The sequence below is a fragment of the Saccopteryx bilineata genome, chromosome 5 (assembly GCF_036850765.1).
Source record: "Saccopteryx bilineata isolate mSacBil1 chromosome 5, mSacBil1_pri_phased_curated, whole genome shotgun sequence".
NCBI lineage: Eukaryota > Metazoa > Chordata > Mammalia > Chiroptera > Emballonuridae > Saccopteryx > Saccopteryx bilineata.
Genome location: NC_089494.1, coordinates 137,628,875 through 137,641,971, shown reverse-complemented (window position 1 = coordinate 137,641,971; position 13,097 = coordinate 137,628,875). Strand labels below are relative to the sequence as shown.

General features: G+C 40.3%; 1 protein-coding gene and 1 non-coding gene across 3 annotated transcripts in view; one reads left to right on the top strand and one right to left on the bottom strand.

Moving 5' to 3' along the window:
- YME1L1 (YME1 like 1 ATPase) overlaps nucleotides 1-13,097 on the top strand; it is an 85,720-nt gene that overhangs the window by 38,072 nt on the left and 34,551 nt on the right. For both annotated transcript variants that reach the window (XM_066280609.1, XM_066280608.1), the window contains 3 exons: nucleotides 1,546-1,708; nucleotides 5,417-5,515; nucleotides 8,815-8,924. In XM_066280609.1, coding sequence (XP_066136706.1) covers nucleotides 1,546-1,708; nucleotides 5,417-5,515; nucleotides 8,815-8,924 — 372 coding nt within the window. The remainder of the gene's footprint in view (nucleotides 1-1,545; nucleotides 1,709-5,416; nucleotides 5,516-8,814; nucleotides 8,925-13,097) is intronic.
- TRNAS-GGA (transfer RNA serine (anticodon GGA)) lies at nucleotides 5,165-5,240 on the bottom strand. The gene has a single exon. It is a non-coding gene; the product is annotated as a tRNA-Ser (tRNA).

Here is a 13,097-nt window from a genome sequence, read left to right as displayed (position 1 = left end):
GGAAGAGATGAGAAATATCAGTTCATGGTTGTGGCATTTTAGTTGTTCATTGATTGCCTCTCATATGTGCCTTTATTGAGGAACTCTAGCCAAGCCAGCAACCCTGGGCTTCAAGCCAGGGAACATGGGATCCCATGCTCAAGCTGGTGACTTCAGGGTTTTTTTTCTTCTATCCTTTGGTGTAAAGTTAAGATGATATGTATGGTGGGGGTTTTCTGCACTCAATACAATTAAAAGTAAAAAGAGGGAGATTCTTCAATGTATTGACGAGGAAATGAGAGTTTGCCTTTCAAATATATGCCCAAATTTTGAAGAAATCGCTAGGACACATCAGGCTCATATTTCTCATAAACACAAGAATGAAAAAACAAATTTGCACCAGGACCTGCTGAATTTACTAAATCTTACTAAGAATGTATCTATATATATAAAAAGATAACTTTTTTGTCATTTTTTTATTTTTTAACCCCTCTTTTTTATGAATTCTAAAAAGCGTAACTCAAAAAATATAACATAAATTTTTTGTTTGTTTGTTTTTACAGAGACAGAGAGTCAGAGAGAGGGGTAGACAGGGACAGACAGACAGAAACAGAGAGAGATGAGAAGCATCAATCATCAGTTTTTCACTGCGACACCTTAGTTGTTTATTGATTGCTTTCTCATATGTGCCTTGACCGTGGGGCTATAGCAGACCGAGTAACCCCTTGCTCAAGCCAGCGACCTTGGGTCCAAGATGGTGAGCTTTTACTCAAACCAGATCAGCCCATGCTCAAGCTGGCGACCTCGGGGTCTCGAACCTGGGTTCTCCGCATCTCAGTTCGATGCTCTATCCACTGCGCCACCACCTGGTCAGGCTAAAAATGTCAGAATAACTTTAATTTTGTTGTATTTATTTGGTTTAATTACCATAAAAGCACGCTTGGACTTATTTCTTTAATATTTGACTTAATTATTATAACATATATCTTGGAAATGTGTATGTAGTGCGCCTACATTTATTTGTAGGATTTTAAATGCGCCCCGACTTCAGAAAGTTCGAGAACCACTGTCTTAACTGATTGCGCTAACCAGCCAGGGCCAATCTCAGAGTTCTGAACCTGGGACCTCAGTATCCCAGGTTGATGCCTGTTCACTACGCCGCCGCTGGTCAGACCACACATTGTTGAATTTCCCTCCTTACTAGACTTTGGTATGGCTAACTCTGGAACCTCTCAGTTCAAAAAGGATCTCTTCATGAGACCTGAGGAGTGAGACGCCCTGTGGTAGCAGAGAGCAAACCCTTTATTTATCAGTTGGGCTTTGGTTATGGGCACTAGAGACTGGAGGGTGCTTTAAAGCTCCAAGGACTGACAATGATACAATTGGGAGTATCAGTTTTTTCAACCTTTGTCTAACCTCACATGACTGAACACAGGAAAACTAGAACTATAAAAATAATATATTTATTAGATTTTTAAAACCTATATTGTTTAAACTGTTAAGTACTTTATAAATTAAATATCTTGATAATTTTAATGCTTATTTGGTTGATTTAATGTTTTACAGCCTGTGCTTAACTTGAGGGACCTTGGATTATCTGAATTAAAAATTGGACAGATTGATCAATTGGTAGACAGTCTACTTCCTGGATTTTGTAAAGGCAAAACCATTTCTTCCCATTGGCATACATCTTATGTCTCTGCACAGTCTTTCTTTGAAAATAAATATGGTAAGTTAATATATTTATTGCTTTAATTAATTTTAGTACTATTAATAATTAATAGATACCATTTATTAACATTCACTATATACCAGGTTCTTTGCTGAGTTATTTCCTTCCTTCTGTTTTTTGGCTAACTTTTTATATTAGAATAATTTTAGATTTACAAAGAGAACTTGCAAAGATACATCGCCTGGCTCCCCTAATGCTGACTACTTTATACATCCATAGTATGTTTTCAGAACTAATTAACATTGTTGTATTACTTTAAAATACAGACTTTATTTAGATTTTACCAAATAAAAGTTTAATTTCACCAAATGACTAGATTTTCCACTACAATCTAGTGTCTGTTCCAGGATCTAATACAGCATATGACATGTACTGGATTCTAGGCACCATGCTACCTTGAGTCTGGTAACAGTCTGAAATTATAGTAGGTGGGCCTTTTGTTGAAAGAGATACCAACTTTCTGAATTTCTTTTTGGGCGATATCCAAACAAGGAATATTAGAGGCTTGTCAAAATACTTGTTCTATATTGATGGAAGAGCAGATTTTAAAAATCAGTACAAGCTATAAAATCCCAGGAACACAAGAGTGAGCAGGTTTGAGTTGAAGGTTTGATTTGAAACTGCACTCTGTATAAACTTAATTCATGTACTAATTGTTGTATTTTTTGTTGTTGCTTAATTTGCATAAGGGCTGGAAGAAAAATAAAAAAAAATTCAGGAGTGAGAATAAAATGAAAAGTATCTGATCTTGGGGCTTAGATTAAAAATCTGCTTCTCTTTGCTTATCTTTTTGTGCTATACTACCTACTTCTCCCTGAGACTTAGTGGTTAAGAGTGAGTAGAGTTTAGGATCAAATTCAGTCCTGCCACTGATTGACTATGGTACTTATTTAATTTTTCTAAATTGCTATTTTTCCATATGAGTGTGAGGAATAACTGTCTCACTTTAGAGGACCAGATGAAGTAATTTAAAGTATATGGGGCCCATAGTAAGTGTTCAGTAAAGTTTTTATTATATTATTATTGCTCTTCTAGTCTTCATATTTATATTTCCTTATAGGGTTGTCTTACTGCTAGCTATTTCCTTCCTTCCTCCCTCCCTCCCTCCCTCCCTCCCTCCCTCCCTTCCCTTCCTCCTTCCCTTCCTCCCTCCCTCCCTCCCTCCCTCCCTCCCTTCTTCTTTCCTTCCTTCCAATTTATTAGAGTAACACTAGTTAACATAAACTGCCAGTCATTTTCTAGCCTTAGATAGGCAAAAGGGTTTCTAACTTCACTCTAAGGGTTCTTTTTTTTTTTTTTTTTTTTTTTTTTTACAGAGACAGAAAGTGAGTCAAAGAGAGGGATAGACAGGGACAGACAGACAAGAACGGAGAGAGATGAGACGCATCAATCATTAGTTTTTCGTTGCGCGTAGCAACACCTTAGTTGTTCATTGATTGCTTTCTCATATGTGCCTTGACTGTGGGCCTTCAGCAAACTGAGTAACCCCTTGCTGGAGCCAGCAGCCTTGGGTTCAAGCTGGTGGGCTTTTTGCTCAAACCAGATGAGCCCGAGCTCAAGCTGGCGACCTCGGGGTCTCAAACCTGGGTCCTCTGCATCCCAACCCGACGCTCTATCCACTGTGCCACTGCCTGGTCAGGCTCTAAGGGTTCTTTGAAGAATTTCTGAATCCTAACTGGGATACAGGGATAGATGAGAACCACTGTTTTTGTTGTTTCTGTGTACCTTTTCCATAGGATCATGGATTTAAAGCAGGATGGGCCCATTGGTCAAGAATAGGAGTTAGAGCCTGCCCAGGCGGTGGCACAGTGGATAGAGCATCGGACTGGGATGCCGAGGACCCCGGTTCGAGACCCCCGAGGTCGCCAGCTTGAGCGCAGGCTCATCTGGTTTCAGCAAAAAGATCACCAGCTTGGACCCAAGGTTGCTGGCTTGAGCAAAGGGTTACTCCATCTGCTGAAGGCCCACAGTCAAGGCACATATGAGAAAGCAATCAATGAACAACTAAGGTGTAGCAATGTGCAATGAAAAACTAATGATCGATGCTTCTCATCTTCCGTTCCTGTCTGTCTATCCCTGTCTATCCCTCTCTCTGACTCTCTCTCTGTCTCTGTAAAAAAAAAAGAATAGGAGTTAGAAAGGAACACCAGAGAGTTCATGCCTAATAGCTATGGAAGGAGCTTTCTTTATTCCACATGACTATGGGAGCTTTAAGAGAGAAAGATCGTAGTACCTCTGGTTTTATTACATTGTTCATTAGAGGTTTAAAAATGATCTCTTAAGAAATAATGATCCTTTATGTTTTTATGGTCTTAACTAAAAATAATTTTTTTTTTTTTTTTCCTGAAGCTGAAAACAGGGAGAGACAGTCAGACAGACTCCTGCATGCGCCCGACCGGGATCCACCCGGCACGCCCACCAGGGGCGACGCTCTGCCCACCAGGGGGCGATGCTCTGCCCATCCTGGGCGTCGCCATGTTGCGACCAGAGCCACTCTAGCGCCTGAGGCAGAGGCCACAGAGCCATCCCCAGCGCCCGGGCCATCTTTGCTCCAATGGAGCCTTGGCTGCGGGAGTGGAAGAGAGAGACAGAGAGGAAAGCGCGGCGGAGGGGTGGAGAAGCAAATGGGCGCTTCTCCTGTGTGCCCTGGCCGGGAATCGAACCCGGGTCCTCCGCACGCTAGGCCGACGCTCTACCGCTGAGCCAACCGGCCAGGGCTAACTAAAAATAATTTTACTAAAAATATATGCCTTTATCTCTTTTTTTCCCCTAGAGATAGAGAGTCAGAGAGAGGGACAGATAGTGACAGACAGGAAGGGAGAGAGATGAGAAGCATCAGTTCTTCATTGCGGCACCTTAGTTGTCATTGATTGCTTTCTCATATGTGCCTTGACGGGGGGTGGGGTGGGGGGGAGGTTGGCTCCAGCAGAGCGAGTGACCCGTTGCTCAAACGAGTGACCTTGGGCTCAAGTCAATTGATCTGGTGCTATATCCACGGTGGCACTGCCTGGTCAGGCACTGCCTTTGCCTCTTAATCTGAATTTAATGTCATTGGCCACTATATTTGTAGATAAAACAATTGACAAGTGATAAGGAACTATATTTTTTTAATTTATTTTTATTTTTATTTTTTTCTTTTTCTGAAGCTGGAAACGGGGAGAGACAGTCAGACAGACTCCCGCATGCGCTCAACTGGGATCCACCCGGCACGCCCACTAGGGGGCGAAGCTCTGCCCACCAGGGGGCGATGCTCTGCCCCTCCGGGACGTAGCTCTGTTGCAACCAGAGCCACTCTAGCGCCTGGGGCAGAGGCCAAGGAGCCATCCCCAGTGCCCGGGCCATCTTTGCTCCAGTGGAGCCTCGCTGCGGGAGCCTCGCTGCAGGAGGGGAAGAGAGAGACAAAGAGGAAGGAGAGGGGGAGGGGTGAAGAAGCAAATGGGCGCTTCTCCTGTGTGCCCTGGCCGGGAATCGAACCCAGGACTTCTGCACTCCAGGCCGACGCTCTACCACTGAGCCAACTGGCCAGGGCCTGGATAAAGAACTATATTTAGATTAGCAGTGCTTTTAGATGTTTATAAAAGTTTGTACAAATACAAGGCAAAACTCATTATTTTGGTTTTTCTAATAACTTGGTAAAATTATATTTTATGTGAACTTTTTTATGTTTGGCAATTAAAACATTTACTTTTCCCAATTTCTCTGCAGGTTACATAGATGTATTCAGCACTTTACGTTCCTCTTGCTTGTATAAACAACATTCAGGAACTCTTAAAAGCCTTTGTTCAGATCTTCAGTACTGGCCAGGTATGAAGCTACAACTTTATTTAGTTTGGAAAAATATAGATGTATTTAATATATTCTGATTTGCTTTTCTTAATGATGCTAATGATTGTAAACACTCATTTGTAGCTCACAGTAAAACTTATAGTGTATTTGTTAATGATTAGGTTAGGTATGTCTATGTAAATATGTGGAAAATATAAAGTAGGAGCTGAAGTTAGAATATGAGTGGTAAGTGCCACAATAAATCAGTCTCGGCAGTAGTTTTCCACCTTTTCCACCTGGGGACCGGTGAAAATAGAATTATTTCAGGGACTGCTAAGGTGGAAATCACCCTGAACAGAACTGAATTCAACCAGGATCATGGGGTCTGTAATCTTCATACAGGATCAGGGCAGTCACCTCTTGTGCAGACCACATGAAAGTTCTAGCTCACTGGTGGACCCTGCAGTGGAGAAGCCCTGGTAATCTTCATACAGGATCAGGGCAGTCACCTCTTGTGCAGACCACGTGAAAGTTCCAGCTAACTGGTGGACCCTGCGGTGGAGAAGCCCTGGTAATCTTCATACAAGATCAGGGCAGTCACCTCTTGTGCAGACCACGTGAAAGTTCCAGCTAACTGGTGGACCCTGCGGTGGAGAAGCCCTGGTAATCTTCATACAAGATCAGGGCAGTCACCTCTTGTGCAGACCACGTGAAAGTTCTAGCTCACTGGGGGACCCTGCGGTGGAGAAGCCCTGGTAATCTTCATACAGGATCAGGGCAGTCACCTCTTGTGCAGACCACGTGAAAGTTCCAGCTAACTGGTGGCCCCTGCGGTGGAGAAGCCCTGGTAATCTTCATACAGGATCAGGGCAGTCACCTCTTGTGCAGACCACGTGAAAGTCCAGCTAACTGGTGGGCCCCTGGCGGTGGAGAAGCCCTGGTTAATCTTCATACAAGGATCAGGGCAGTCACCTCTTTGGCAGACCACGTGAAGTTCCAGCTAACTGGTGGACCCTGCGGTGGAGAAGCCCTGGTAATCATCATTACAGGATCAGGGCAGTCACCTCTTGTGCAGAACCACGTGAAAGTTCTAGCTCACTGGGGGACCCTGCAGTGGAGAAGCCCTGGTAATCTTCATACAGGATCAGGGCAGTCACCTCTTGTGCAGACCACGTGAAAGTTCCAGCTAACTGGTGGCCCTGCGGTGGAGAAGCACCGGTCTCGGGTACTTCCTTACACCTACTTCAAAGTAATTAATTAAGCACGTTTTTTTTACTTTCACTCATTTCAAAATTCCATTGCAAGACAAAAAAAAAGAAAAGAAAAATAAGATGTCAGGCCAAGAGAGGGATCTCATCAATGGATCAGAGGTTTGAACTTTAATAAGTTATAGGGTAGATGACATCAAATTGATAGCAAAATTAAATATGCATCTTTTTGAATATTTATTGAATATTATTATATGACAATATTATATCAGGTACTAGTGAGGGTTTTAGGTGATAGTAATAAATAAAAAAGACAGGTGCTGCCTTCATCTAACTCAGATTGATATCAGAGGTATATACTATTTCTAGTGGAACTTAGGGAAAACCCCAAAGTTCAAATCAATAATAGTGGGCTATGGGATGGTTAATGTAGTTAACAGTTGAAAGGTGGCTAGAGCCTGACCAGGCGGTGGCGCAGTGGATAGAGCATTCGACTGGAATGAGGAGGACCCAGGTTCGAGACCCCAAGGTTGCCAGCTTGAGCGCAGGTTTACCTGGTTTGAGCAAAGCTCACCAGCTTGGACCCAAGGTCGCTGGCTTGAGCAAGGGGTTACTCACTCTGCTGAAGGCCCACGGTAAAGGCACATAGGAGAAAACAATCAATGAACAACTAAGGTGTCACAACGAAAAACTGATGATGCTTCTCATCTCTCTTTGTTCCTGTCTGTCTATCCCTCTCTCTGACTCTCTCTGTCTCTGAAAAAAAAAAAAAAAAAAAAAGCTGGCTAGAAGTGGGCCAATTACTGAGCAGATAGAGCTTTTAAATTTTAAATTTTAGGCTACAACTGGCAAAAAAACACCTACGAGTTAGTGTTTGTAGTGAGAGGAGTTTGTCTCTGAAGGCTCCTGGTTTGAGCATTGATGCCAAAGAGAGAAACAAGACCAGATTACTTTTGGACTGGAATCATACTGTACTTGAAGGTATTTTTCTTATTCACCATAAGTCTATGTTTTGTAGTTTAAATACATTTTCTACTTTGGTAGTTTTGAAAAAAACTATCAATGGATTAGCAAGATTCTTCCCATAGTTGAGGAAAATTTGTAGCATGAAAGAGAGGTACCAAGTTGAGAAAGGAGAACAATAATCCTATGAAGAACTTGTTGGCCCTGGCCATTTGGCTTTGTGGTAGAGCATCTGCCCAGAGTGTGAAAGTCCTGGGTTTGATTCCTAGTCAGGTAACATAGGAAATGTGACTGTCTGCTTCTCCCGACCCCCTTCTCCCTCCCTCACCCTCCCTCCTCCTCCTTCCCTCTTCTTCTTCCTCCATATCTCTCTCTCTCTCTCTCTCTCTCTCTCTCTCTCTCCTTCTCTCTCCCTTTCCTTCTCTTTTCCTCCCTCTCTCTCTTCCTGTTTATCTCTGTCCCTCTCTCTCTCTCTTCCTCTCTCTCCTTCTCCCACAACCATGGCTCAATTGGTTCAAGTGCATCGGTCCTGGGTGCTGAGGAGGATTCTGTGGAGCCTCCACCTCAGGTGCTAAAAATAGCTTGATTGAGAGCATGGCCCCAGATAGACAGAGCATCAGCACCAGACAGGGATTGCCTGCTGGGTGGATCCCGATCGGGGCGCATGCGGGTGTATGTCTTTCTCCCTTCCTCTCAGTTATATAAGAAGAAATTGAAAAAAAAAACCTGAATATACTGTCTGACCTATTTTGGGAAATGCCCATGATAAAAGTGAAAGAAACCAATTGCAGAAAGTTATATACTATTTTTATAGAAAGAGCTTGTTTTTAAATACATAGAAGTGTAATGGAATTGTTAACTAACACTGGTTACTTACAGGAAGGTAGGAGTGGGGTTTGAGAAATAGGAGACACGGTGACTTTTATCTATACTTACCTTTGGGATTTCTTTTTAACACTTTAAATTACCAAAAAAAGTAAAGTTTATTATATAGATTCAATCCATATTAACGACAAGTGTGCTGAAGTGTCAGGGAAAGAACTATATTAGAAAATAAGATGGAAACCTAGGATGTAGCGATATGGTGTCAGCATTGTGAATCTTAGGTAGTATTCTCTTCTTGTAAAAATTTACAATGAGAAGTAATTGTGATACTATTTTATTCAGTTTTCATACAGTCTCGAGGTTTTAAAACGTTAAAATCAAGAACACGACGCCTGCAGTCAACCTCTGAGAGATTAGCAGAAACTCAGTATATAGCACCATCATTTGTGAAGGTAATTAGACCTTTTTTGTTTGTTTGAAAGAGCAATAATTTTCAAGTTATTAAAATGAGAACCTGCAGTATTTTACTGACTTCACCCATTTTTCTACTGATAAAGGATGAATAACTTATGTAATCATAACTACGACTCTTCTGAGTACCATCCTCTCTCCACTGTCCTGTTAGGCATTTCCTTCTCTTTAAGTCTGTACGTGCTTTTGAGTACCCTCCACTCAAACTGCTATAGGAGCCTGCTGATAAACTTTCATCTGTCTATGGTCTCTCACCTCCCACATCCATTAATCACTAAGTCCTATTGATCACTAAAATCCTGTTGATCTAGCCTGTTAAATATTTCTTTATTTTAATAAATTTTTATTAATGTTAATGGGGTGACATCAATAAATCAGGGTACATATATTCAAAGAAAACATGTCCAGATTATCTTGTCATTCAATTATGTTGCATACCCCTCACCCAAAGTCAGATTGTCCTCTGTCACCCTCTATCTAGTTTTCTTTGTGCCCCTCCCCCTCCCCCTTCCCCTCTCCCTCCTTCCCTCCCACGCCCCCCCTCCCCCCCACCCCTGGTAACCACCACACTCTTGTCCATGTCTCTTAGTCTCTTTTTTATGTCCCACCTATGTATGGAATCATGTAGTTCTTGGTTTTTTCTGATTTACTTATTTCACTCCATATAATGTTATCAAGATCCCACCATTTTGTTGTAAATGATCTGATGTCATCATTTCTTATGGCTGAGTAGTATTCCATAGTGTATATGTGCTACATCTTCTTTATCCAGTCTTCTATTGAAGGGCTTTTTGGTTGTTTCCATGTCTTGGCCACTGTGAACAATGCTGCAATGAACATGGGGCTCCATGTGTCTTTACGTATCAGTGTTTGAGTTTTTGGGGTATATACCCAGTAGAGGGATTGCTGGGTCATAAGGTAGTTCTATTTTCAGTTTTTTGAGTAACCACCATAATTTCTTCCATAATGGTTTTGCTACTTTACATTCCCACCAACAGTGAATGAGGGTTCCTTTTTCTCCACAGCCTCTCCAACATTTGCTATTACCTCTCTTGTTGATAATAGCTAATCTAACACGTATGAGGTGGTATCTCATTGTAGTTTTGATTTGCATTTCTCTAATAACTAATGAAGATGAGCATCTTTTCATATATCTGTTGGCCATTTGTATTTCTTCCTGGGAGAAGTGTCTGTTCATGTCCTCTTCCCATTTTTTTATTGTATTGTTTGTTTGTTTGTTGTTGAGTTTTATGAGTTCTTTGTATATTTTGGATATTAGGCCCTTATCTGTGCTGTTGTTTGAAAATTTCATTTCCCATTTAGTTGGCTGTCTGTTTATTTTGATGTCAGTTTCTCTTGGTGAGCAAAAACTTCTTAGTCTGATGTAGTCCCATTCATTTATCTTTGCCTTCACTTCTCTTGCCTTTGGAGTCAAATTCATAAAATGCTCTTTAAAACCTAGGTCCATGAGTTTAGTACCTATGTCTTCTTCTATGTACTTTATTGTTTCAGGTCTTATATTTAGGTCTTTGATCCATTTTGCATTAATTTTAGTACAAGGGGACAAGTTGTAGTTGAGTTTCGTTCTTTTGCATGTGGCTTTCCAGTTTTCGCAGCACCATTTGTTGAAGAGGCTTTCTTTTCTCCATTGTGTGTTGTTGGCCCCTTTATCAAAAATTATTTGACTATATATATGTGGTTTTATTTCTGGACTTTGTATTCTGTTCCATTGGTCTGAGTGTCTATTTTTCTGCCAATACCATGCTGTTTTGATTGTCATGGCCCTATAATATAGTTTGAAGTCAGGTATTGTAATGCCCCCAGCTTTATTCTTTTTCTTTAGGATTGCTTTGGCTATTGGGGTTTTTTTATAGTTCCATATAAATCTGATGATTTTTTGTTCCATTTCTTTAAAAAATGTCATAGGAATTTTGATGGGAATTGCATTAAATTTATAAATTGCTTTGGGTAATATGGCCATTTTGATTAATTTATTCTTCCTATCCAGGCAAGCCCAGGGTTTCAAACTGGCAACCTCAGTGTTCCAGGTATAGATGCTTTATCCCACTGCGCCACCATGGGTCAGGCCCTGTTGCTACCTTTTTTAAGTCATGTGCTTCTGTGGTGGTTTTTTCAAGGGTGGTTACCATTAAGTAATGAAAAGGGTACCTACCATATTCATTGTAGTACCCTATCTTATGAATGTCTCTGCACTTCACCATCCTTTGCTACTGTTAATCTCCGTCCTCTCCCCTTTTTTTTTGCTTTGTTGTCACTGTTTTAAATATGGGTTTATTTTGTTATTGGTGGAGCTTTTACTTGTTGTTTTGTTTTGTTTTGTTCTTTGAATCTAGCTGGAAAACCCCCTTTAGTATTTCCTGGAGTGGGGGTTTTCTGATGATAAATTCCTTCATTTTTTCTGTATTTGTGAATGTTTTTATTTCTTCTTCATATTTGAAGGATAGCTTTGATGTGTATAGTATTCTTGGCTGAAAGTTCCTCTCTTTCAGGGCTTTAAATATTGGGGTCCACTCTCTTCTAGCTTGTAGAGTTTCTGCTGATAAATCTGATGATAATCTAATAGCCTTCCTTTATATGTTGTACTCTTCTTTTCCCTGGCTGCCTTGAGAATTTTTTCTTTGTCGTTGGTTTGTGCCAATTTCATTATGATGTGCCTTGGAGTAGGTTTGTTGGGGTTAAGAAAACTCGGTGTTCTGTTTGCTTCATGAATTTGAGGCTTTAGTTCTTTCCACAGGCTTGGGAAGTTCTCGTCTATTATGTTTGAATATATTTTCCATTCCATTTTCTCTCTCTTCTCCCTCTGATATACCTATTATTCTTTTTGATGGAGTCAGACAATTCCTGTAGGGCTTTCTCATTTTTTAAAATTTTTGAGTCTCTCTCTTCTTCTCTCTGTTGTGCCTCAAGTTGCTTGTCTTCTATGTCACTAATCCTACCTTCTATCTGGCCTGTTCTATTAGCTAAGCTTGTTACCTCATTTTTCAGTTCATGAATTGAGTTTTTCATCTCTGTTTGACTTGTTTTTATAGTTTCAATTTCCTTGGTAATATATCTTTGTGTTCGTTGAGTTGTTTTCTGAGCTACCTAAATAGCCTTTCTGTGTTTTCTTGTATATCTCTGAGTATTTTTAGGATTTCTATTTTAAATTCTCTGTCATTTAGCTCCAGGGTTTCCAATATATTAAATTTTTTCTCCATAGATTTTTCCACATGTATCTGTGCTACTTCTCTATCCTTTGTATCCATGATATTCAATTTCCTTTTTCTTAATGGCATCTGAGGGTGGTCTTGTTGCTAGCACTAATGAGAATTAATAAAGAATAAAAAGTAAAAAATTAAAAAAAAGGAAAAATATTTGGGATAAAAAACAATAATAATTTATTATTTCCCCCCCCTTTTTTTCTTCTCTTCCCCTCCTGTCCCCTTCTCCTTAGGAAAATATCGTGTTGAACTGTGAATTATATTACGCTAAATGGAACAAAAACTGCCTGTAACGGAGGGCCTGAGTTGGGGGGAAGTGTTCAAGGGGCAAAAAAGGGAAGTAGGGACCCACAAAATGCAAGAAAGGAAAAAATTTCGATCCAGTATAAAATGATTTGCTTGTAAATGATGGTTGACTAAGAGATATAATGAGAGGGATAAGAGGGAAACAGGAAAAAGGAAAAAAAAATTACTATTGTGTTAAGTGGAGCAAAAACTAAATAGAATGGAGATCGTTGGTTGGGAGGAATGCTAATGAGTTAAAGAGTGAAGTGAAAAGCACCCAAAATGCCACATAACACAAAAGAACTTGAGTCTCAAATTAAATAATTTGTTTGTGATTGAGGATTGAATGAGAGGAAAAGTAAAAGGAGAAAAGAAGAAACTAATAGAGAGGGAGAAATAAGAAAAAGGGGAAAAGGAAAAGAAGATAGAAGAAATAAAAAACAGAGAGAGAGATAGTTAAGGGTTTTGGAGTGTTAACCCTCATGGAGAGTAAGGAAGAAGAAAAGAAATAAAATGTAACACTTATGGGTAGTGTAGTTCAAGAAGAGGAAAGAATAAGAGGGGCAGAGAATAAAAGGACCAAGGTATAGGAAATAGAAATAATAATAATAAAGGCAAGAAGATGAAAGAAACAAAAAAATACTGGAA